General features: G+C 36.0%; 1 protein-coding gene across 1 annotated transcript in view; it reads right to left on the bottom strand.

The window, feature by feature from the left end:
* The window catches only part of COL4A5 (collagen type IV alpha 5 chain), a 259474-nt gene that overhangs the window by 118967 nt on the left and 113009 nt on the right, over positions 1-27498 (bottom strand). The window contains exons 3-8 of the mRNA XM_030807170.1: positions 13558-13647; positions 8787-8831; positions 4075-4119; positions 3927-3989; positions 1075-1128; positions 678-704 (exon numbers count right to left, since the gene is read on the bottom strand). Of these exons, the coding sequence (XP_030663030.1) occupies positions 678-704; positions 1075-1128; positions 3927-3989; positions 4075-4119; positions 8787-8831; positions 13558-13647 (324 nt within the window). The remainder of the gene's footprint in view (positions 1-677; positions 705-1074; positions 1129-3926; positions 3990-4074; positions 4120-8786; positions 8832-13557; positions 13648-27498) is intronic.

Here is a 27498-nt window from a genome sequence, read left to right as displayed (position 1 = left end):
AAATACTAACTCCCAGGTTTTGAGATCATGTAAAAGTGTACATAACATATAGAGATGCAAATTTGAGATATGAGGAACCACAGGGAGGAGCGAGTTTATTTTGTGGGTGGATTAACTTGGAACACGTGGAGATGTCAGAGAGGCTGATGAATACACATAGCTAACTCAGAAGAAAGTCTGATTTGGTATTTAGTAACTAGATAGTAATCAATAATATGGGCATTAATAATATATCTGGGCATTGCAGGGAAGAAGGAGTACAGACTGTGACCTGATGCTTGATGGACATAAAATAATGAGCTTACATAGAAGACTGCAGATTAACCAGAGGTGTAGAAGAAAAATCAGGAATGGATAGTGTCACAGAAGCCAGGGAAAAAAGTAATTCTACAGAGAGTAGGTGGTCAACTGTATCAAAGTGTAAGAAGATGAAGACTTAAAGTGTCAGCAAAGAAACTCAAGTCTGATATACACATTTTCAGGTGTATCAGCACATACAAGGTACTTAAAGCCATGGGAACACAGGAGACTACTTAAGGAGAGTTTGTAAGTTTACACCTGCACAACTTCTAGAAATATCAATTTTAAGACAGAAGGTTGAGTCATTATCCTATTGAAGTTGCCGGCTTTCTTAATATTTTATTCAAAACATTCGTTCCCCAGGATGAGATGCTTACCTTCATACCTGGGATCCCAGGGGGTCCCTATTATTAAAAAGAAAAGGGATTATTTTATATGTATGAGAGAGAAACACGCCAATTACAAAATGCTTTCTCAATAGAGTATAAAATGAGTAGACTGCTGTAGCATCATTTCTGAATAGGATATACCTATTCAGATACCTATTCAGATACCTATTAGGATACTTGGAGGTGACATTTATATACATATAAAATCCTTGCTTTTGCCCAGGAGAAAGCTATATTACCAACTTCTTTTTGAAACATTTTCCTCTAGTTTATTACTTTAAAATGTATTACTTTGTTCCACATGAATGCATTGGGCTCTCTCACTACATTTCTGCTTCTTTTGTTAATTCCTGTGTTCATCATAATCCCAAATTTTATAACTTACTGGAGGGCCCTGTAAACCGGGAAAACCGGGACTGCCTGGAAATCCACGTTCTCCCTAGAAGGAGTTAAAAATAAAGAGCATAGAGGAACAAGAAACAAAGAATAACTATACCATCAAGATACGACTTCTTGAAAAGATTTCTGTAAAAGCCATTTTGAAACATGCCATATTGCCAAAAAGTTCATTAGCCTTCACTTTCCAATTACTTCAATATCAACTATCCATATCAATTCAACTTTTATCCCAATTCATTTATCTCAATCAGAAGTAATGAAAAAAAAAATCATCTACCTCAGTTGTTTTCTTCCAACAAAGACATTTTGAGACAATCACTCCACAAATTCTATCATCACATTTAATAGTTAATGATCTGCCCCAATTTCCTGCCCATGTGTTATATAGAGTCTTATTTTAACTGCTCTATTGCATTTTTCTTTTATTGTAAACTATTTCAAATTATTTTTGTAAAGGGGAAAAGATGGTAAGAAAGAAGGCCATTAATACCACCAAGAGGACAATAATAGCAATAGTTCTGGCAATTGCAGGTCATTATGTTTTCTAGGCACCCGGCTTTTCTCACTCACTATTGTAAAGTACTAATATGGACACTTGATTTAGAAAACAAAAGCTGAAATTGCTGTAGAAAAACACCAAAGTAACCTCCTTTCAAATAAAAGTGTACATAACATATAGAGATGCAAATTTGAGATATGAGGAACCACAGGGAGGAGCGAGTTTATTTTGTGGGTGGATTAACTTGGAACACGTGGAGATGTCAGAGAGGCTGATGAATACACATAGCTAACTCAGAAGAAAGTCTGATTTGGTATTTAGTAACTAGATAGTAATCAATAATATGGGCATTAATAATATTTCTGGGCATTGCAGGGAAGAAGGAGTATGCCATGGTAATCCTAGAAACAACTTCATCAGAAGGTTTGAAAGAATAAAATTACTACTGTTGTGTGTCTTTGTGAGTCCAATACCCTTCTCTCCACCTTGTTACACATGGAAAAAGTAGGTCCCGAGAGAAAGGAAGTGGCCTAGACATCAAGTTTAAAAGACAGAAAAAGAAAAAAAACCTATACATTGTGGCTCCAACTTTAAAGTTCATTTTTTTACTTACATAGTAAGAAATATAAGAAAAGCATTCAGACTTAAACAAAATGCATAATAAATCAATTTAATTTGTTTAAAATTTGTTACTCACATAATTGGAAGCCTGAAACACAAGTTAATCAATGCTCCCTTTAATCATATAGCACACTGTACTGATTATAGATACAATGGCCCTTCAAATTTGAAACTTTGGCTAGCGGTCTGTTTGTTTCTTAAAGCACACTGGCAAAAATAAATAAGTAAATAAAAATAAATAACCAGAAGAGGCACAAAAATTTAGTTCCATTTAACATGAAATGTATCAGGCAAACTAACTCCACATTGGTCTTATCACTTTAAGGTTGCCCTAGCTAAAATGAAGAACACGATTAGTCCTCACGAATTCAAATATTTTTAAAAAAATTATTATTATTGACAAGGGTTACATTGACCTGAAGAAATATTGGAGATGAAAAGAAGTGTACTGCCTCAAGTATATAGTACAGAAATTATCACAAAATATGGCTATTGTAATGCAAAATAGTTGTTCAAGTTATTTTAAAAATATGCCCTATATAAAATCTGACATATGCCATTAGTTAGAAAGATCTGGCCAGGTGCGGTGGCTCACACCTGTAGTCCCAGCACTTTGAGAGGCCGAGGCAGGCGGATCAAGAGTTCAGGAATTTGAGACCAGCCTGACCAACATGGTGAAACCCCATCTCTACTAAAAATACAAAAAAATTAGCTGGGCATTGTGGCGCGTGCCTGTAATCCCAGCTGCTCAGGAGGCTGAGGCAGGAGAATCACTTGAACCCGGGAGGCAGGGGTTGCAGTGAGCCGAGATCGTGCCATTGCACTCCAGCATGGGCAACAGAGCAAGACTCTGTCTCAAAAAACAAAAAACAAACAAAAAACAAAGAAAGAAAGAACGAAGGATCTAAGGTATTTTATGAATCGTTTTACAGAATATTATGTGAAAAACAGAAAATACCAAAAGAAAATTCAGAGAATAACAATATATTGCATTAACTTAGAGGAAAAGGAGAAAGGGGAGGGAATAAGGATTGGCTATAATATGTAAGCTTACAAGCAGAGCAAATTTTCCTCATTTTTTCTTGCTATCTATTACTTTATATTCAATCCAACAGCTGACTAAAGAGAAGAAACATTGGATCAGAAAAAAAATGTTTGCTATATCTAAAGTTAGGGTTATTTAAAATTGTTAAATGTATCATCTTTGCTGATGAAGAAGTTTCAGGTTTCATACTGACAGTTTATAGTAAAAACAGATGTGCTGTATTACATATAATTTTTTAAGATTTTTCTTAAGGAAGTTATTCAGCATGTTAAAAAACCTTAAAAACATGAAATATTTGAAAACATAAATTGTATCTAGTTTTCTAATAAGTAATACTTCTGAATGACATTCAGAAGTATTACTTTCAACAACTGATATAATATTTGAAACATATATATCCTAATTCTAATTCTCATCCTACTTTATGCTAAAGCCAAAGAAGGATTTGGTAAGTAATCTTCAACCCAATGCAATATCCCAGCTAATTATACATGTTTAATGAAATTATTGATAGTTCAATATATAGAAAATTGTAGTCAGAGCATACTTTATGTAATAGCCAAGACCTGAAGCCACTATATCCCTTCTTCTACATTCTTCATATTGATATCTTTAGGGTTTTAAGTTAATTATTGTCAAGTATACTACCTAAGATTAAGTGGATGGATCTCACCTTGGTTCCATTGCATCCGGGAATACCTTGAGGTCCTGGGGCCCCATCATGGCCTGGCATTCCCTTTGAAAAGCGACATAACACATGTATAATATGTCTTAGATTATTTTTCAAGAGGTTTCAAAATAAAAAGTAAAATGCTACTTACAGGAAGACCTGGTGTCCCTGGAAATCCAGGAAGTCCAGGAAGACCCTATAAGAAGAAATAAAATCCTTAAACTAAATGACAACCAATAACAATAAAATAACATCTTACCTAAGGATATTATGAAAATTATTTTAGAATAGATTTGGAGAAATTGTGTCTCACTATTTATTACTACTCATTGTTCTTTGAAACATTAGAGAAAAATCTCTTACATGTGTTTAAAAGTCTCTTTTATTGAAAACTATAAAAGAAACTTCAATTTGAAGGAGCACTATCTTCATTGCACTTATTAGGAGCAGGCAAATTCGTGGATGAAATGTCTCTTCTAATGGATAAAGATCTCCCAGGTTTGTGATGAAAAATTAATTCAGCAGGGGATGGGGGAGTGGCAAATATATTGCCACTGAAGACATTAATAGTGATCACCCCCAAAGTTCTTAAATTTCTCTGTCATGATTGGCAAAAATACAAGTTTGACAATATTCTCTGTAGGTGAAGCTATGGTGAAAAAGTATTCTCATATACTGCTAATGAAGATTCAAACTCTATGGAGGGAAATTTGGAAATATCTAGCAAAATTACCCATGCATTTGCCTTTTGACCTAGCATTTCACTTCTAAGAATCTATCCTGAAGATACCCTAGAAATTATGAAACAAAATATGAGAAACAAAGTTAACAATTGCAGCATTATTATAGCTAAAGTTTAGAAACAACCATGTAACCAGTTATAGTTAAAATTAGAAACAACTTGATATGGTTTGGCTGTGTCCCCACCCAAATCTTATCTTGAATTGTAGCTTCCATAATTCCCACGTGTTGTGGGAGGGACCCAGTGGGAGATAATTGAATCATGGGGGTAGTTTCCCCTGTACTGTTTTTGTGATAGTAAGTCTCACAAAATCTGATGGTTTTATAAGGTGTTTCCCCTTTTGCTTGGCTCTTATTTTCTCTTGCCTGCTGCCATGTATGATGTCCCTTTGCTCTTCCTTCATCTTCTGCCATGATTGTGAGGCCTCCCCAGCCATGTGGAACGGTGACTCCATTAAACCTCTTTCCTTTATAAATTACCTAGTCTTGGGTATGTGTTTATAAGCAGTGTGAGAACAGACTAATACACAACTCAAATGACCACCAATAGGAACATGACTAAATAAATTATGGCACATTCACATAATGTAAAACTATGATTACTATGTAAAAACTAATGATTACCTCTCAGAGGAAGATTAAAACACTAGGGAAATGGCAAGAATGAAAGAGAAGCATCTCTGACTACACCTTGTCTTATAAAACCACATAGATGTTTTAAATAATTTAAAATTTTAAAAAAGGTAAAAAAGGAAATCATTAAAAATGAAAAATAAATTGGATCCAGTGTATATATGTTCCAAGTTGCTGACAAAACCACACAGAGAAAAGAATTACTTCAAGGGCCTTTCATCAAACATGGTATCTTAACTGTAATTCTTTAGCAAAACTGGTCAATTAAAAGGGGGAAAACTCAACAAAGAAATAATTAATGGTTTTCAAGAATCCTATTATCACTATTAAAATTTAAATTTTTATTTTGTTAAGTTATACATTGTTATTTTGAAGCATATTGTAGGAAATAGGCATATTGTAGGAAAAAGCAAATAAGAAATTACATTTATGTTATTAGGAATGAACATTTTCACCTCAATAGAGAGATGAGGGGAAGAGATAATAAGTATACAAAATCTTTCTTAATTTTAAATTGCGATTGGAAGCAATAATATGAACTCATGTTAATTTTTCTCTTAAAAATACATATTTCCACTGAGAAGACATTGAAACAGTGACAAATCGAGTAGCAATAAAAACCGCTCACTTTGGGAGGCCGAGGCGGGTGGATCACGAGGTCAGGAGATCCAGACCATCCTGATTAACACAGTGAAACCCCGTCTCTACTAAAAATACAAAAAAATTAGCCGGGCGCAGTGGCGGGCGCCTGTAGTCCCAGCTACTCGGAGAGGCTGAGGCAGGAGAATGGCGTGAACCCGGGAGGCGGAGCTTGCAGTGAGCCAAGATCGCACTCCAGCCTGGCGACAGAGGGAGACTCCGTCTCCAAAAAAGAAAAAAAAAAAAGCCCTAACATTCAGACTGTGGTATCTAAATCACATTTTTCACTAAAAAGAACCTGGAATCAGAGACATGGCCCATTTCAGATCTAAAGGGGAAATGCCAAGGATGAGCCTGAAAGAGCTTGTTGTGTCAAAAAGGAAGAAGTTATTAAAGATCAATGGAGTTTTCTGAAAAGAGCACAGGACAGGAGTCAACTTTAAAAGGCTTTCACAGGCAAAAGATGGGACAAACTGGCCTTCAAAAAAATGACTACAGTTGATTGAAACACACAAATTCCACGTGCATATAATGAAAAAAAAAAGTCGAAGAACTTTCCTTGATGACCACTTGAAGTTTCTGGTGTAGCAACTCACTGTCCTATTAGAATTCCAGCTAATAAATGAATGATTAATAGAATTTTAAAAATCAGCATCTTGCAAGTCTGAGCAAAATAACGACCATCTATGGGTGCCAAATCATTAGTCAAAGTTGACAGGGAAATTTTTGATGGCAGAATCAGGCTAATGTTATCTGAGACTACTGATCAAACCTAACATCAAAAAAAAAAAAAGAATAGCCTGATATTCATGCTGCATAATGTTATTCAATAGTTAAGTTCACAACAACACCTATAAAGTATACTTTTTCCTATTTTCTTTAATGTTATTGCAGTACGATTTATGCACGGCAAAATATACTAACTAATCTTAAGCGTACAGTTCTGTACCCCCAGAAAGTTCTTTAGTGCCTCTTCCAAGGCAACCTGAAATTTGCAAGAAATACGGGGGACAGAGGAGCAATTTAAATGACATCATGAGGAAACAAATCAGCCAAATCCAGAATGTGGAATGCAGTACAATGACCCAGTTTTTCTGATGGCATAATAAAACAAGCTTAATAAACAGCAACCCAAAGGAATACGTGGAACTTGCTTGGGTCGTAAATTGAATAAACCGTTGTAAAAGGACATCTTTCAGACAACTGAGGAAAATTCAATGTGGACTGAATGTCAGAGTACTGAAAAACTATTCCTAATATTTAAAGGTATGATGATGGTTTAGTTGTTACGTGGTTGTTAGAGGGGCATGCTGAAGTTCTCATTGGTAGAATGAATGATGTGAGGGATTTACTTTAAAATATTCCAAAAAATAAAGTGGTAAGGTATATGTTAAACAAAACTATCAAAATGTTGTTCATTTTTGAAGCTGGGTGATGGTTTCATGGGGGTTCATTATACTATATGCTCTGTACATTTGTATACATTTATCAGTTTCCACAATAATGTCTTCAAAATTCCGCGTGTCAAGAATTGCCTGTGAGCTGACACCTGAGGATGCAGAAACTATCAGGCCACCTATTCCCAAGCACTCTTGGAGTTCTAGTTGAGGGACATGGAGTAACCAAGCAATCTCAAACACCTGCAATGGGAACTGAGAAAATAGCCGATTCTTTTTAGTCTCAATAGTGCTTAGAATATAGAATATAGTTAATGTTAACTATAGGGATATTAAAAATTATTTTTTATTATTATAAAGAGCTTTAATAGTATATTGATATCAATTTTTTAACAGAAAAATAAAGAATTATGTCTGCTGAAATAAACTAAGGGTTTTGAGTTTCTTCCCTGCTTTTCCAGTACCCTATCTGTATCAGTCATAAGATGCACATAAGGCAAGCTACATGATGTTAAGAAGTATATAGCAAACAATGTTTTTAATGTTTGTAAAATTATGCATCTACTAAATTTCTGAAGATCAAATGGTTATCTTTGTCACACACGTAAACATGCTATGTCACCAACTATATATTTTATTTTCAAATTAGAGAACTTCATCAATCTATGAACACAGTATTCCAGAGCTAAAAGGGACCTTGGAGATTGTTCTGTTTAGCTCTCTAACTTAACAAACGAAGAAACTGAGGGTCAGAAAGCTAAATGTGATTTTCTAAAAGCCAGTACTATTTTTTAAGCTACAATTTCCTCTCAGTTGTAAAATACACTGTAAGACGCATGTCAACTTAAAAGCTTTTGAGAAAAAATTATACTAAATGTACTTTTCAATTTTGAGATGCATCCTTACTTTTCAGAGCCTCAAGACTTGAAAAGTCATGCATGTTAGATTTGAAGAAATGCAGTATTCCAAAATAGTTATTCTTTAATACAGTGGTTTAAACTAAACTTATTCTTTTCTAGATACACAAAAAAATGATAATGTTTATACATGGTACACTAGGAGGATATACAGCTTGAGGTAACCAGCCTTCTGGACCTAGGCTGAGATAATCACACTGGTTAGGAAGTTCTGGTTTAAACCAACTATATGATATAGATTTTTAATTAAACGACAAACTTTAGAATTTAGGACTTTAATAATTCTCAACCATAAGCTACTTTAAAATCCTTTTATATTAAATAGACATATATATAAAAATGTATATAATAGCTATCAAAATACTAAAGAAGGGCTAGTTATAGACATATACCAACTCTTAAATTTAACTTTTTGAAGACTGTATTTATCTTCTTGCCTTTTAATATGGGTCTTTTCCAATTGTCTCATAATACTTCATTTGTTCTTTATCTGTTTCCACCAACAAAGTACTTGATATAGAGCAAATACTACTTACTCTGATTCCTTTTGGTCCTGGTGGCCCTGGAATTCCATCATCACCCTGAAAAATGCAATATTTTTAGTTTTTTTCCTTCAAAAAAGTCCTCAAATAACTCATTTTCAATTATAAAATAGGAGATTTAAGCTACTGTAAACATCTGTGAAAGTTAGTGAAAAACTTATACACCCAAGGAAGAAGCATTTATTATTGAGACTGAAAGCACTGAGGTAAATTGTATGACCCAAAATAAGAAAGGCCTTTATTTCCTGAGAAGGAAATAGCTGACATATGAATGAAACTCTATACCTGTAAAGTTAATTATGAATCATACAAGAAAACAAAGATAAATATTGATATAGTCATTCCTCAAATAATTTATTTGTAAACAAAATAGGAGCTGAAAATCTGGGCAGTTCCCATATTATGTTAATCTGCTTGCCATGCTGGTATAATGAGCATCATCTCTGAGCCCAAATATGTGCTGTTCTTGAATTTGCTGTTTTTAAACCTCTGCTTTGTTTTATAATGCACTTTGTATTGGCAGAGCTTAAGAACGATTTAAAAAGAACCATAAACTTTCCTTCCTAGTGGTCAGTTCCATGCAAAAGAAACTACCCATGTGTATATGCTAATATATGTACTCATTTCTAGTCACAACCACATTGCTGAGAATTTAGTCTTACCTCACTGAGTTTTCGTTAACTATTTTCTTTAAAAAAATAGAATTAAAAAACCTAATTCTGCTCCAAGGAAAAGGAACTTTTAAGAGCAAAAAATTGAAACCTACCTAAATAATCATCAATAGGGGACTGGCTTAATAATTTATGGTTTATATATACAATGTTAAGTTATGGTTTATATATACAATGAAATACAATGCAGTTATACAAAATGAGGAGGTTCTGTATATATTGATAATAGGATGTCTACAATGTATATTAAATTAAAAACAAAGGTCAAACAGTGTGTTTAATGTGCTACTATTTTACAAACAAAGGTGGTTAAAGTGTGTGTGGGTAACTCAGGGACTAATGGACACAGGTGAGAAGGAGATCTTTCATTGTATACCCTCTTAATTTGAGTGACATGAACATACTGCCTATCAAAATTAACTAAATTTGATTTTTTAGAATAAAAAACCTTTGGAAAATTGCGAGTGTGCAAATTAAAGAATAATCCTACAAGTTTTTTGACTTAGTATATATGTTAACATAGACATGTACCAGAATACCCAATCACATAAAAGGTATAAATTCAGCCATTTGGGGAAACATGGAGTCATACTGGATGCAGAAGTACACAATGCTTCAAATTCATAATCCTGAAAGTTTAGAAAGCAGCTTACCTTCTCTCTTTTTAGATAATTGAAATGAAATCACAAAAAAAGATTGGACTGCTTTCTAAACTTAACCTGCATACAAGCACACCTTTATAAATGATCAGGTTATTGTAGAATAGTCCTAGTTAATACTAAATTATTTCAAAGGAATTCTAATTTAGGTTAACTTATTTTAATTTAACACAAATCTTTATTAAAACTGCCATCTCTCAGCAAGCATGGGGTGCAAGAAACTCAGTCCCTAATCCCAAGTAAACTCAGATACAAGAAATGTAACTTTTCCTGTAGCTTAACTTAATTTCTCTTCCAAAACACCTATTTCTATAACATGGCTGAAGTTTAATCTCAGTCCATTGGAGTTGCCACCTCATTTTCACAAGATCGTGTCTAAGTTTTGGAGAACGTAACTAGCTCCAATATGTTGAGGAGTGCGACAGTGTAGTCCAAGCTGGTATTCATTGAGTTGTTCCATGCCAATAGTGTGCATGGATTGCTGCCAAGTTAGTGCTCAATTCCATCCACTTGACTTTTTCAGATATCTCTGATACTTCTGTGCTACTCCTGGGTGCCCAAGAATCATTCTGTTGCTCTTGCTCTTGATGTGTCATTAGACACAGGAAATTCAGTTGAGTAGTTCATCCACCAAAATTGTATGCACACATTTAGGGTCCTGCTGTTTTCTAAGTACTAAAGTTCTACTTGGGAAATTTAGCACAGGTCCCTTATGCTCTTGAATCTAACAAAACTACCTGATGTAATGCTATCTTCCCTGAGATCATGACCAACATTCTCCCCAAATCTAAGCTCTGATTATAGTTAAGTGTTAAAAAGTATTCATGCATTTAAATTAATTTTCTCCCTTTATTGGAAAGACTACCTGGTGAGTATCCATTTGATTTCCTTAATACTCTAACAACATGATGTACCACCATCATATAAAATAATAAAATTAAGAAAAAGGGTTTTAAGCCAGTTTTCCTTTCCAGGCAAATGATGAGAAGTAGCCCTTTCATATATCAATTCACCAGTCTGCCTAATACAGATGGAAAAAGGCACTCAGCCAAAAGGGTCATTAAAAAAAAAACCCAGAAAATTCTCTGAGTCTTAAGTTCACTATTATTTCTTCCAATTCCATATCTTAATATGCACATTGAGATGCTATTCTTGCTCATGGTATAGGACAGACTGCTCACATGGCAGTCAAAGGACAGAGTCCCCACAACTGATAGGTTGAGACTACCTCCAGATCCATGAGCTCATCCATGGGGCTGATCCATGGGGCTGGAGGGTAGGGATCTAACCCCTCTTCCCTTTCTCCTACAGACTAACCTTGTGACTTCCACCTTACTAAATTCATTGATTGCCTGTCCCGGGTAGTTCACAAGATTCTGATTTTGACAAACTAATGGATATGTCACCTATCGCTGAACCCTGCATATAAACATCTGATTGCTGTGCTGCTGAATATTACGAATGGATGTTTCTCTAAACATGGACCATTTTAGTACTTCAGGTACCCTAACTTTATTACACTGGACCTGATAGATTGCAACAATTGACTCTGATACCACAGGAAGAAAATACCTCCTGGGATGTCAACTCACTCCTGTCCCATATGGAAGCAATTGAATCATCTGGGAAAAGGGACATACAATCTGCCATTGGAGCCATTTTGGCCTCTATGGTGGTGGCAATTTATTTCTCTATTTCTGCCTCCACCTTACACAAATTTTTCAATTCCACTCAAGTACTCTGCTCACCAGGAGGGACTTCTGGCTGGTTGATCTCCATGGTAACCAATGACTCTTACATTCCCAGAACTGTGTGCACTCTTCTTGGGGTATTATTTCTTTTGTAAAAATCAGGCTTTCAACAGTCCTACCAATGTAACATACATAATAAGACATTGATAAGAGATACTCAAATATTCAAAACAGTCCTTCCCATTAAGCATATAACATTACATAAAACAAAATGAGAACTCCAAAACTAGGTAGACTCTGGTTATTCAGGAGAATTGCCAGCTGGCATTACCTACTGTCTACTCATGGGAATACTCCAGACAACTTTTCTCACTGTCAGCATCACTCAGTTAGAAAAGGTTGTCTGCAACCTGTCTTTGGACCTTGCTGAGGTCATTAATGACACTACTTCACCTTTGGAAACAAAACAGACTAGCCTCAACTCCTTGGCCCACATAGTGTTAGCTAACCATATAGCCCTTAACTGCTTGCTGGCCAACTGTGAGGGGTCTCTGGAATTGCCAGCACCTCATATTGCACCTAGATCAATGAAAACTGGCAAAGTAGAATAATCCATCATAAGACTTAAGAAAAAAGCCTCCTGGCTCTCTAACGTAGATCAAGTGGGCTATGGGACATCTATTACTGGCTTGGCAATAGCTGGGGCTCATGCTTACATTCACTTCTCCAAGCAGGCCTGTTCATCCTGCTTAGAATATGATTGATCATGACCATAATCTACTGTGGCCTCAGACATTATCCTGTTTTTGACAGAGCCCTTTAAAGTCCAACCCATTCAGGTCCATGATGGGGCAGCTTATGTTTCTCACTCAGGTCCTGAAACATCAAGATATGGAATTGGGAATATGGCTCTTGTCTAAACACCTATGACTGTTAGAGTCCAACCAAAGTCCTCTTGGTAGGCCTCATAAGGGACAGCTACCCTCCACACAGCAAACTTGGTGCACAGCTAATGCACTGCAATCTCTGAAGTATCAGTCAAAGATTCAGGCTCCCATGGCTGGCTGTGCTCAACTGCATTTCTGCATTTAAAGGCCTCTTTTGGCGGAGACCTTCTTATGGGAGGAGAAAGAAACCATAAAAATACTTTTTCTGCACTCTGATTCAGTACGTTTCCATCCTAGCTCTTCTCCTTCTCCAACCCTGCCCCTGGGTCTATACAATTGCAGGAGCTTTTCGTTCTGAGCTCCCTCAGCAGTCAAATGATTTCCAACATCTGTGCTGATCCATCTGACCTTTGCTGATGCTGCACCATGGGGACAAATAGAACAGTGGGGGAGTCAGCATTTTCTCCAGTTTAACTTTCTGCTTATAATATTGCAATAAGTGAGTAAAGGTTTGACTGTTACTTTCATTTTGGCTTCTTCTCTTAATCAGCTACTCTAACAACTGGTAATTCAGCTCTCTCCAGCTCAGCTAAGCTCTTGACCGAACTTAATTTTTGTGAAGGCAGCCAACAACTACATACAATCAACAGCATCTTCCAAAAGCATCTGAATATGGCAGTAATATTTAGTTTTTTAACAAAATACAATAAAGTACAGACTCCCTGTCATTCCATTGTTTCATTTACATATTAGTTTCTTGCTATAATTCAGCAATTTTTTAGTTGATGTGACACCTAGTCCCACATTTAAGATGACTTAATTCATCTGGCATTACTGGTTGGCAACATGATACATACCTTTTGTCCCCGAGGCCCTGGAGGCCCTTCTGGACCTGGAAATCCAGGCAATCCGGGGTGTCCTTCCAAACCTGGAAACCCTCTCTCTCCCTGCAATTAAATGAGAATGAAAGGTAAGGTCATTTGTGAATTTTCAAGCACAGGCATGGTTGAGATTCAAAAAGATCACATGACTATCTAGACAAAACTAACGTAATTTTATTATGTAAATTCACAGTATCTACTAACATGGGAAAACCTGTTAAGTTGTGGGTGGGGGGGGGAAACACAAACCGTCTGGAAATTATATCATATGTGGTAATCTCTTTCTTTCTTGTAAAAGTAAAAAGCATATCAGAGATGAAATGAGATTTAAACATACTGACATCAAGAGTTTAACAGGGAAGATAGCAATAAATCCATGAAACCAGATCTGTAAGGGTTACATTAAATAAGTATGGAGCAGGGAAGGGTAAAAGGAAACCATCAGAGAAGCTCCCAGACTTGAAATTAACCAGAAAAAAAGCCTTCAAAACATCAAAACTTTTATTACTTTTTCTAATTGTAAAATTAATGCTAAAAAGGAATATACATTCACTGTAGAAAACAAAAGTATAAAGAAAACACCACCATTAATTCCTTTACTCAGAATAATTACTTGAATTGTGACTCAGGTCTCAGTTCTAACCGCAGCCTTTATCATCACCAGGACAGGAAGACTGCCTATCTACCAGTGAGGACCCATCATATCTTATCAACACCTTTAGAGTAGGGTTGCTTGATGTGAATATCTGTACAGCCAGAAAGGTGGGGAAGCAGAGCCAGCATGTGTACTAATGCTATTTAGATTAACATATTAGGGTTAGTTAATCTGCATACAGCCAATCCTAGTAAGGGTGTAAACTCCAAAACTAGGGGATCAAATTACACAAAGATAATTCATCACTATGAAGTTTAAGAACCCCAAAGGCTCACAATGATGGTTTCCAGCTTTAAAAAACCAAACACCGCATGTTCTGACTCATAGGTGGGAATTGAACAATGAGAACACTTGGACACAGGAAGGGGAACATCACACACCGGGGCCTGTTGTGGGGTGGGGGGACGGGGGAGGGACAGCATTAGGAGATATACCTAATGTAAATGACGAGTTAATGGGTGCAGCACACCAACATGGCACATGTATACATATGTAACAAACCTGCACGTTGTGCACATGTACCCTAGAATTTAAAGTATATATATATATATTATATATATATATATACACACACATATATATGAACCCCGAAGGCTCACAGCTTCATGGCACATGCTCCCAACTACAGGATTACAAGTAGTTCCTCTACTTTCCTAAGGCTTGAAAGCTGTCTCTGGTCAGACCTCATTCCGAGAACCCTCTTAACAGATCCTACCCACAGTGACAGCCTGGACAGCACGTGAGAAAGAGAAAGCATCCATATCTACTAGGTGACTGACTAATGGGCGATTGAAGACACATATCTCTAGAGGTTAAGGTACAGCACGCTTTTATTTCTACTCTGAAAGTGTGTGTGTGTGTGTGTGTGTGTGTGTTTTGTAAGTACTAAGTTTAGTCTAAAAAGCTGAGATGATTTTGTGCTGAATAATTCAACAATCATCCTATAATAAATATAAGTACTTTGAAAAGACTACTTCTGGCCAGTTTCCACTTTTCATTTCAAAGTTAATGAAGCTAATGTTAGTCAATTAATGATAGATGGCAACATTCCTGTAGTTTTGACAATAATTATTACTGACATATTACTACATTTCTTATTTTCTAGACATATATCCCTTTGTTGTTTTAATAGTGATTAAATTATGGTAATTTAGTATTCATCAACCTCAACACAATTGTTTTTGAGGAAATAAAACAAGAGGAAGAAATTAAAAGTTTTAAAATTTTTGGAGCTAGTTTCCCTCAAATTATTACTGGCAGAGCTAGTAGTAGAAATCTGATCACAAGTTTCAGTCAGAAAGAAAGCACAAAGGAAAAAAAAAAATCTAGTTACAGTAGATTTTCATAAGAGGAAAACAGGTACATTTTGGGATCTCAGCTGGTATTTAAAGCATATCTCTGCCCAAACTGGAGGATAATACTTGAAGAAAGCCATATTTTCTCAGAAGCAAAACTGCTATCTTGCCTACAGGTAAGAGAGGAATAAGCTAAAAATTTTAAGTGGAGGTGCTAAAAAGCTTAATTTTGTTGATATTAATAAAACCATATACCTATAAGTGATATATCCTGAAATCTCCTTGCACTACAGTCAAATAATATCGTGGTCCTATCTAGCAGAGTGAGCAATATTATAGTAAAGAAGAGAGAAGGGCAACTACCAGAGAGTAGCAAAAGGAATTCAAAGATCAATACCAGAGCCTTTGAAAGGTACTAAGGTTACTAAGTAGAAATTATAGAAGCCTTGAGCAAGGATGTGGTGGGGATGGGATCCTCCACCTAATTCCTAATACGTATGGTAGGGAAGGTTGACATTTGTTGTTGCCTACTCTTTGCTGCCTGTTGTTAGGCACTCGTTTAATCCTTACAACTACTGTAGATTTTCCTGTAATTTGCTAACACTCACAAACAGAAAATGGGTATTTCTAAAGGTCAAACTTAAAAAAAAACTGGTTTATGCTGCCTGCCCATATTTGCATAAAAATATCATTCGTATTTTCCTTTGTGCAATAATATTTCTCTCCCTCTGCCTATCCTTTAAATACTGGTATTACACTGGATTCCTTTTTCGACCTTCTCTCTCTTTACCTGGGAATCTAAAATATCAACTCTTTTTCCTAAAAAACTAGGCTCTCATAGGCAACCGTTTGAAACATCTTCACTTGAATGCATACAGGCACCTAAAACTCAATGACAATAATAATAGCTAACATGTATTTAGTGTTTTCTATATACCAAAGAATTACTCTAAACTCTTTCCATGTTTTATCTTATTTAATACTCTCAATGATAATATGAGGTAGACACTATTATTTCCATTTTATATATGAAGAATCAGGACAAGGAAAAATTTTGTAATTTTCCTAAGAACAAACTTGATATAAACAACACTGAATTCATGTTCTACTGTCTTCTCCATTCCAGGAAATAGCACAACCCAACTACCCCAGCCAGAAATGTGTAATAACTTTGACTCCCCTTGAATTACTACTTCATCTAATCAATTATATCTTCTTCAACTTTGTATTCTTAGTGCCCAACAGAACAAATACTCAGTAAATTCTCATTCAATGAATAAACTTCCTTAATGGATTAAATAAAATATATGGCATACACTTTTGTCAAAAGTTAAAAACATGTAAGATTTAGGGCTAGGGGAAATTATACAAAGGATAACTTTTAGTGATCCTTTGGCTGGTTTATATATCCTAAGCTAGCATTAAGAAGGATAAAAATCTAATGTACTGAGAAGTAGACTAGTTTGTGAGTTAAAGGCATCCATAAAAGTGTTACCATTTTCAGGAAGTGCACTTTATAATGACAATAAGACAGTTGTATAATCATGCAACTTTAAAATAAAAAAAGCATTTTAAGAATAGTTTCTCAAGAAAGAAAAAATTAAACAGGAAAATATTAGAATTCTGAGGATAGGAAAAATACAAAATAGGACAAATTGCTATAATAATAATTGAGATTAAAATTATTTCAGATTATAATATTGTAAAAATGCAGACATTATATGAACATATTTATATAAACATATGGACAAGGCAAGACCCTTAATGAACAAACGAAAATGATAATTTAATTAGGTAATGCAATTATAGGCAATTAGGTTCTCTTTTTTGCATAATGTCTATTTTGTTTTTGTAGTTATGTAGCATTAGAAATATTTGATGTATTACAATTGGTAGAACAAGAAAATAGACCTTTGGCAACTGTCAAAATGGAGATACTCTAAGTCAGATATAAAACTTTAGCTTGCATTAGAACCACTTGGACACCTTATTAAAACACACACTACCTGGCCCTGACACCAGAGTTAGATTGAGTAGGTCAGCTGCAGAGCTTGAGATTTAGCATTTCTAACCAGCTCCCAGTAAATGCTGATGCCACTGACAGACGCATACTTTGTTTAGTTAATGTTTGATTGTGTCACAGATTTTACATTGTCAACTGGTTAACTTGATCTCATCAGGGGTCTAGCAAGTTTTCTTTGTTTAGCAATGTGCACTTGGACACATTCCTTTTAGGGAAATCTAGATGTTTTATTTCTATGTTAAAAACGTATTTTTTAAAAGCAGTTTTACTGAAGTATAATTAACATAGAATAAATCATACACGCGTAGAGTATACTATTTTAAAAGTTTGGGGGTTTTTTGTTTGTTTTGGGAGGTGGTTATTTGAGACAGGATCTCACCTTGCTGCACAGGCTGGAGTGCTGTGGCACAAACACAGCTCACTGCAGCCTAGACCTCCTGGGCTCAGGTGATCCTGCCAGCTCAGCCTCCCTGAGTAGCTGGAACTACAAGTGTGTGCCACCATGCCCAGCCAATTTTTATATTTTTTGTAGAGACAGGGTTTCACCATGTTGCCCAGGTTGATATCAAACTCCTGGGCTCAAGCGATCCACCTGCCTCAGCCTCTCAAAGTACTGGGATTACAGTTGTGAGCCACCATGCCTGGCCAAAAGTTTTGACACATATATACACCAGTGAAACTGATTTGGCTCTGGGTCCTCACCCAAATCTCATCTCGAGTTGTACACCACATAATCCCCAAGTGTTGAGAGAGGAACCTGGTGGGAGATGACTGGATCATGGGGCCAGTTTCCCCCACACTGTTCTCCTGATAGTGGGTGGGTTCTCACAAGATCTGATGGTTTTATAAGGAGCTCTTCCCTCTTTGCTCCTCACTCTTCTCTCTCCCGCTGCCTTGTGAAGAAGGTGCCCGCTTCCCCTAAGCCTTCTGCCATGACTGTAAGTTTCCTGAGGTCGCCCAGCCATGCAGAGCTGTGAGTCAATTCAACTTCCTTTGTTTACAAATTACCTAGTCTTGAGTATTTCTTTATAGCAGTGCAAAGATGGACTAATACAGAAATCATCACCACAATCAAAATAATGAGCATAGCCAATCCATTACAAAAGCTTCTTTGTGCCCATATCTTCCTTATGCCTATACCCTCTCCCTACTCCTACCCACCCCAGGCTATTAGAGATCTGCTTTCTGTCACTGTAGATTAATTTGCATTTTCTAGAATTTTATATAAATGGAATTATAAAGAATCTACTTTTTGTCTAACTTTTCAGTCAGCATAATTACTTAGAGATTCAAATTTGTTGTGGTGAATATCAATAGTTCATTACTTTTTATTGTTGAGTAGTATTCCATTGTAGAGATATACTGCAATGTGTTGATTCATTTACCTGTTGATGGGAAGTTGAGTTGTTTCCAGTTTCTGGCTATTACAAATAAAGCTACTGTGAATTTTCATGTACAAGTTTTTATAGGCATATGCTTTGATGTCTCATGGGTAAATGCCTAGGAAACAACAGGGTCATTTAATAGGTGTTTAACATTTTATGAAATTGCCAAACTGTGTAGATCATTTCCCACTTATACCAATAATCTATAATTGTTCCAGTTGCTTCCACATTCTCATCTATACTTGCTTTGGCTAAAAGTTTTTATTAGATATTCTAACAGGTTTAAGGTGGCATCTCATTGTGGTTTTCTCTTGCATTTCCCTAATTAATAATGTTGAAGATCTTTTCATGTATCTGTTTGCCATCTATATATCTGCTTTTACCAAGTGTCAAAATATTCTTCCAATTTGTTTATAATTAAATTTTATTTGGAGCTGTATGTTTTATTATTAAATTTTTAGAGTTCTTTATATATTCTGGATAGAAGTCTTTTATCAGATATGTAATTTGCAAATATTATTTTTCCTGGATTGTGGATTCTCTTTTTATTCTTTTAACAATACTTTTAGAGGAGAACAAGTTATTACTTTTGAGGAAATACAACTTAACAGTATTTTCTTTGGTGGATCGTGTTTTTCATGTCAGATCTAAGAAATATCTTCCTAACCCAAAGTCACAAGGATGTTCCCCTTTGTTTCCTCCTTAAAGGCTTTAAGGTTTAGATTTTATATCTAGGTCTATGATGCATTTTGAGTTAACTTTTATATAAAGTGTGAGCCATTTTTGTGCATACGCATATGCAACCCTTCCAAGACTATTTATTGAAAAGACTTTCTCCACTGCCTTTGCATTTTTGTCAAAAAACAGATTCACTATTTACCTGTGAGTCTCTATTATGTCCCATTCATCTATATGTCTATCATCTGGCTAATAGCACACTATCTTGTTTACTGTGGTTTTATACTAAGTCTTGGAATTGTGTACTGTAAATCCTCCAACATTGTTTTTTATAAAAGCTGTATTTGCATTTCCATCTAAATCTTAGGATCAGCTTGTTAAATTTGTAGCCCCAGAAAACCACAAGAATTTTGATTGGAGTTGCACTGAATCTATAGATAAATTGGGGCCAATTGTCATCTTAACAATAATGAGTCTTCCAATTCATGAATATGATATGTATCTCCATTTATTCAGGTCTTCTTTTATTTCTCACAGCAATATTTTTGTAGTTTTCAGGATATGAGACTTGCACATTTTTGTCTGATTTATTCCTAAGTATCTCAAATTTTTGTTGTTATTTTAAATGGCACTATTATAATTCCAATTTACTACTTTTCATTGTTAGATTATGGACATATGACTGACTTTTTTTCAAATGTTCGTAACAGCTTTATTCACAATATTCCCAAATTGGAAAAGAAAAACAAAAGCAGATGTCTTTTAATGGGTGAATGGTTAAACAAACTTTGGCGGATCCATACCATGGAATACTAAGCAATAAAAAGGAAATAACTATTGATACATGCAGTAACTTGGATGCTTCTCAAAGGAATTATGCAGAGTGACAAAAGTCAGTCTTAAAAAGGTACATACTTTATGATTCCATTTGTATAACATTTCTTTTTTACCTACTTTTAGGTTTGGGGGTACAGGTGCAGGTTTGTTACATGGGTAAATAGCATGTCACTGAGGTTTGGAGTACAAAGGATCCCATCACCTAGGTAGTGAGTGTCGTACCAATAGGCAGTTTTTCAACAGTCTCCCCAACATCTTCCCCCACCAGTAGTCCCCAGTGTCTATTGTTGCCTATTTATTTCCATGTGTACTCAATATTTAGCTCCCACTTATTAGTGAGAACATGTGGTATTTGGTTTTCTGTTCCTGCGTTAATTAGCTAAGGATAATGGCTTCCAGTTGCATCCATGCTGCTGCAAAGGACATGATTTCATTCTTTTTTATGGCTGCATAGTATTTCATGGTGTATATGTAGCACATTTTCTTTAGTCCACCACTGATGGGCATCTAGGTTGATTCCATCTTTGCTATTGTGAACAGTGCTGTGATGAACATATGAGTGCATGCGTCTCTTCAGTAGAATGATTGCTTTTACTCTGGGTATACACCTAGTACTGAGATTGCTGGGTTGAATGGAAATTCTGTTTCAAGTTCTTTAAAAAATCTCCAAACTGCTTTCTACAGTGGCTGAACTGATTAAAGAATCTCCAAACTGATTTCTACAGTGGGTGAACTAATTTAAATTTACACCAACAATGTATAAGAATTCTCTTTTCTCTGCAACCTCACCAACATCTGTTATTTCTTAACTTTTTAATAATAGCCATTCTAACTTTTTAATAATAGCCATTTTAACTGAGACAATGGTATCTCATTATGACTTTAATTTGCATTTCTCTGATGATTAGTGACACTGAGAATTTTTTCACATATTTGTTGCCCATATGTATGTCTTATTTTGAGAAGTATGTGTTCATGTCCTTTGCCCATTTTTGAATGGGGTTATTTATTTATTTATTTGCTTGCTGAATTGTTTAAGTTCCTTATAGATTCTGGATATTAGATCTTTGTTGGATGCATAGTTTGCAAATATTTTTGCACATTCTGTAGGCTGCCGGTTTACTCTGTTGATAGTTTCTTTTGCTATACAGAAGCTCTTTAGTTTAATTAGGTCACACTTGTCAATTTTTGTTTTTGTTGACATTGCTTTTGGGAACTTAGTGATAAATTATTTCCCAAGGCCAATGTCTAGAATGGTATTTCCTACGTTTTCTTCTAGGATTTTTATAGTTTGAGGTCTTACACATAAGTCTTTAATCCATCTTGAGTTAATTTTTGTATATGGTGAAAGGCAGGGGTCCGATTTCATTCTTCTACATATGGCTAGTCAGTTATCACAGCACCATTTATTGAATAGGGAATTATTTCCCCATTGCTCATACAACCGATTTTTATTTACTGATCTTAGTTTGTCAGTTTTGTTTATTTTGTGATCTTTCTAAACTCACTTACAAGTTTTAAGAGTATTTTAGCATATGTCATAACATTTTCTACATTGACAAATCATGTCATCATCAAAAAAACAAAAAAATTATATCTTCCTTTCCAATACAGATACTTTTTCTTTTCTTTTTCTTGTCTTACTATACTGGCAATGTTGAACAGAAATGGTGAGAGCAGATGTTCCTGAAGTTAGGAGAAAGGAACTCAGTCTTTCTCCATTGACTATAATTTTAGCTTTAGGGATTTGGCATATGCCCTTTAAGGTTGAGGAAATCTCTTCTACTCCTAGTTTACTAAGAGTAATTTTTATTAGAAATGGATATAGAATTTTGTTAAATGCATTCTTTGTTATCTATTAAGATAATTATTGGGGGTTTATATATTTATGCTCTAAATTTTGTTTTGGTCTTAATATAGTGATTCACAATTTTTGATTTTCAAATGTTAAACCAAACATGGATTCCTGGCATAAATCCCACTTTGTCACAACCTATCATCCACTTTATATGTTGTTGGATCTGATTTGCTAAAATTTTAAGAATTTCTGTATCTATGCTCACTAGAGATACTGGTCTGTGGTTTTTTGTTTCTGCAATTTTGTTGTTGCTTGGTTTTGGTATCAGGGCTTTGCCTGCTTTACAAAATTAATTGGAGGGCATTCAATATCTCTCTATTTGCTGAATAAATTTATGCAAGATTTACACTGTCACTTGCAAAAATGTTTCATAGAATTCGTCAGTAAACTCTTCTGGAGCAGGAATTCTAAGTTGGAAGGGTTTGATAATTCAACTTCCTTAATATATATAGGGCTAATTTATATTTTGCTTCTTTCATTCACTGACTCACGCATTTATTTGTTTTTGTTTTTGGTAATGTATGTTTCTTAAGGAATTTGTCCATTTCACCTAAGCTGTCAAATTTATTGTTATAAAGTGATTTATGATAGTCCCTTATTGATCTTTTAATGACTGTAGGAACATTCCTGATATGGGTAATTTGTGTTTTCTATTTTCTTATCATCTTTTGTGCTATCAATTACCAACTTTTGACTGTGTTTTCTATTTTTTTCTAGCTAATATATTGCTACTTTCATCTTTATTATTTCCTTTATTCTCTTAAATTTAATTTGCTTTTCCTTCTCTAGCTTCTTAAGTGAGAAACGTAGGTCACCAATGTTAAATCTTTCTTCTTTTCTAACATAGACATTTAAATCTATTTCCCACCTATGCCCTGCTTTAACCCCATTCCAAAATTTTCAGTTTTCAACAATATGTAACTAAAATCATTTTCTAATTTTCCTTGATTTCTTTCTTGGTCCAGCAGTCATTTAGAACAGTGCTTTCTAAATTCCAAATAGTAGAAATTTTCTACAAATATTATTATTTATTTCTTACTGATTCCATTGTAATAAGAGAATATACTGATATTTTTAATCTTTTGGTATTTAGAGGGTCTCATTTTGTGACCTATCACATAGTCTACACTGGTGAAAATTCCATGGCTCTTGAAAAAAATTATTTTCTGTAGTTGTTTGATGTAGGGCTCTTTTTATGTCAATAAAGCCTAAGTTGTTAAGAGTGGAACAACTGAAATAGGAGTATTAGAATCACAACCATGACTGTGGATTTGTCTATTTCTCCCTTTACTTCCATCAGTTTTGGCTTCACGTATTTTGAATCTCTGTTGTTACACTTGAAACAGTGCTTTCTGTTAAATAAATAGAGGAAAAGAGATACAATCCTCTTATATTTACCCGCATTTACACCATTTCTTTCCATTCCTTCCTATAAATTCACACATCCATCTAGTGAGATTTCTCCTTAGCCTGAAGAAATTTCTTTATATTTATTTTAATGCAAGCCTCTTCATGAATAATTCCCTATTTTTATTATGAGAAAATGTCTTAAATTTGCCTTTATTTTTGAAGCATATTTTCACTGTATATAATTGTGCTTGCAAATTTTTTTTAGCTCTCTAACGATGTTTTCACATTGCTGTACATTATCCAATCTTTTTGTTGAGAAGTCTGTCATCATTCATATAATTGTTCCACTATACACGGTGTACATTTTTCTCTAGCTTCTTTCAAGATTTTCTTTCAATCTCTATTTTTTCAGTAGTTTCATTATGATGGGCCTAGGTATAGTTTTCTTCGTTTTTATTTTGCTTGAGGTTTGCTGGACTTCTTATATCTGTAAATTTATACTTTTCACCAAGTGTGGAGAATTCTTGCCATTCTTAGTGCCCCATAATTTATTTTTCTTTTTGCTTCCCTGTTCTTTCTCTCCTGTCCTTAGAGGACTCCATTTATATTTGTATTAGACCATTTGACACTGTCACAGAGGTCACTGGGGTCCTATTCTGTTTTTTCTTTTTTTTCATTTTTTCTTCAGTGCTCTTCAGATTGAGTTGTTTCCTCTGATTTATCTTTAAGATTACTGACTATTTCTTCTGCCATCTCCATTCTATTGTTAAGCCCATATGGTGAATTGTTTTTTCTTATATTCTGCTTTTCAAATATAAATTTTCCTTTTTAAAATAGTTTCCAAAATGGGCAGTTCCAAGATGGCCAAATAGGAACAGCTCCAGTCTACAGCTCCCAGAATGAGCGATGCAGAAGACAGGTGATTTCAGCATTTCCAACTGAGGTACCAGGTTCACCTCACTGGGGATTGTCAGAAAGTGGGTGCAGGACAGTGGGTGCAGCACACCGAGTGTGAGCCAAAGCAGGGCAAGGCATCACCTCACCTGGGAAGCCCAAGGGGTCAGGGAATTCCCTTTCCTAGCCAAGGGAAGGGGGGACAAACGGCACCTGGAAAATCGGATCACTCCCACCCTAATACTGCACTTTTCTGATGGCCTTAGCAAACGGCACACCAGGAGATCATATCCTGTGCCTGGCTCGGAGGGTCCTGCACCCATGGAGCCTTGCTCATTGCTAGCATAGCAGTCTGAGATCGAACTGCAAGGTGCAGCGAGGCTGGGGGAGGGGCGCCCACCATTGCTGAGGCTTCAGTAGGTAAACAAAGCGGCCTGGAAGCTCGAACTGGGTGGAGCCCACTGCAGCTCAAGGAGGCCTGCCTGCCTCTGTAGACTCCACCTCTTGGGGCAGGGCATAGCTGAACAAAAGGCAGCAGAAACCTCTGCAGACTTACATGTTCCTGTCTGACAGCTTGGAAGAGAATAGTGGTTCTCCCAGCATGGAGATTGAGATCTGAGAATGGACAGACTGCCTCCTCAAGTGGGTCCCTGACCCCCGAGGAGCCTAACTGAGAGGCACCCCCCAGTAGGGGCAGACTGACACCTCACACAGCTGGGTACCCCTCTGAGACAAAACTTCCACAGGAACGATCAGGCAGCAACATTTGCTGTTCACCAATATTCACTCTTCTGCAGCCTCTGCTGCTGATACCCAGGAAAACAGGGTCTGGAGTGGACCTCCAGCAAACTCCAACAGACCTGCAGTGGAGGGTCCTGACTGTTAGAAGGAAAACTAACAAACAGAAAGGACATCCACACTGAAACCCCATCTGTACCTCACCATCATCAAAGACCAAAGGTAGATAAAACCACAAAGATGGGGAAAAAACAGAGCAGAAAAACTGAAAATTCTAAAAATCAGAGTGCCTCTCCTCCTCCAAAGGAACATAGCTCCTCACCAGCAACAGAACAAAGCTGGACAGAGAATGACTTTGATGAGTCGAGAGAAGAGGGCTACAGATGATCAAACTTCTCTGAGCTAAAGGAGGAAGTTCGAACCCAATGCAAAGAAGTTAAAAACCTTGAAAAAAGATTAGGCGAATGGCTAACTAAAATAACCAATGCAAAGAAGTCCTTAAAGGACCTGATGGAGCTGAAGACCATGGCATGAGAACTACGTGACGAATGCACAAGCTTCAGTAGCCGATTCGATCAACTGGAAGAAAGGGTATCAGTGATGGAAGATCAAATGAATGAAATGAATTGAGAAGTTTAGAGAAAAAAGAATAAAAAGAAATGAACAAAGCCTCCAAGAAATACGGGACTATGTGAAAAGACCAAATCTACGTCTGATTGATGTACCGAAAGTGACGGGGAGAATGGAACCAAGCTGGAAAACACTCTGCAGGATATTATCCAGGAGAACTTCCCCAACCTAGCAAGGCAGGCCAACATTCACATTCAGGAAATACAGAGAACACCACAAAGATACTCCTCGAGAAGAGCAACTCCAAGACACATAATTGTCAGATTCACCAAAGTTGAAATGAAGGAAAAAATGTTAAGGGCAGCCAGAGAGAAAGGTCAGGTTACCCACAAAGGGAAGCCCATCAGTCCAACAGTGGATCTCTCGGCAGAAACTCTACAAGTCAGAAGAGAGTGGGGGCCAATATTCAACATTCTTAAAGAAAAGAATTTTCAACCCAGAATTTCATATCCAGCCAAACTAAACTTCATAAGTGAAGGAAAAATAAAATCCTTTACAGACAAGCAAATTCTGAGAGATTTTGTCACCACCAGGCCTGCCCTAAAAGAGCTCCTGAAGGAAGCACTAAACATGGAAAGGAACAACTGGTACCAGCCACTGCAAAAACATGCCAAATTGTAAAGACCATCAAGGCTAGGAAGAAACCGCATCAACTAACGAGCAAAATAACCAGCTAACATCATACTGACAGGATCAAATCCTCACATAACAATATTAACTTTAAATGTAAATGGACTAAATCCTCCAATTAAAAGACCCAGACTGGCAAATTGGATAAAGAGTCAAGACCCATCAGTGTGCTGTATTCAGGAAACCCATCTCATGTGTAGAGACACACTTAGGCTCAAAATAAAGGGATGGAGGAAGATCTTCCAAGCAAATGGAAAACAAAAAAAGGCAGGGGTTGCAATCCTAGTCTCTGATAAAACAGACTTTAAACCAACAAAGATCAAAAGAGACAAAGAAGGCCATCACGTAACGGTAAAGGGATCAATTCAACAAGAAGAGCTAACAATCCTAAATATATATTCACCCAATACAGGAGCACCCAGATTCATAAAGCAAGTCCTGAGTGACCTACAAAGAGACTTAGACTCCCACACAATAATAATGGGAGACTTCAACACCCCACTGTCAACATTAGACAGATTGATGAGACAGAAAGTTAACAATGATATCCAGGAATTGAACTCAGCTCTGCACCAAGCAGACCTAATAGACAACTACAGAACTCTCCACCCCAAATCAACAGAATATACATTCTTCTTAGCACCACAGTGCACTTAATCCAAAATTAACTACATAGTTGGAAGTAAAGCACTCCTCAGCAAATGCAAAAGAACAGAAATTATAACAAACTGTCTCTCAGACCACAGTGCAATCAAACTAGAACTCAGGATTAAGAAACTCACTCAAAACCACTCAACTACATGGAAACTGAACAACCTGCTCCTAAATGACTACCGGGTACATAATGAAATGAAGGCAGAAATAAAGATGTTCTTTGAAACCAATGAGAACAAAGACACAACATACCAGAATCTCTGGGACACACTGAAAGCAGTGCGTAGATG

This window comes from Nomascus leucogenys, chromosome X (genome assembly GCF_006542625.1).
Source record: "Nomascus leucogenys isolate Asia chromosome X, Asia_NLE_v1, whole genome shotgun sequence".
Classification (NCBI taxonomy): Eukaryota; Metazoa; Chordata; class Mammalia; order Primates; family Hylobatidae; genus Nomascus; species Nomascus leucogenys.
This window is presented reverse-complemented; position numbering and strand designations above follow the sequence as displayed.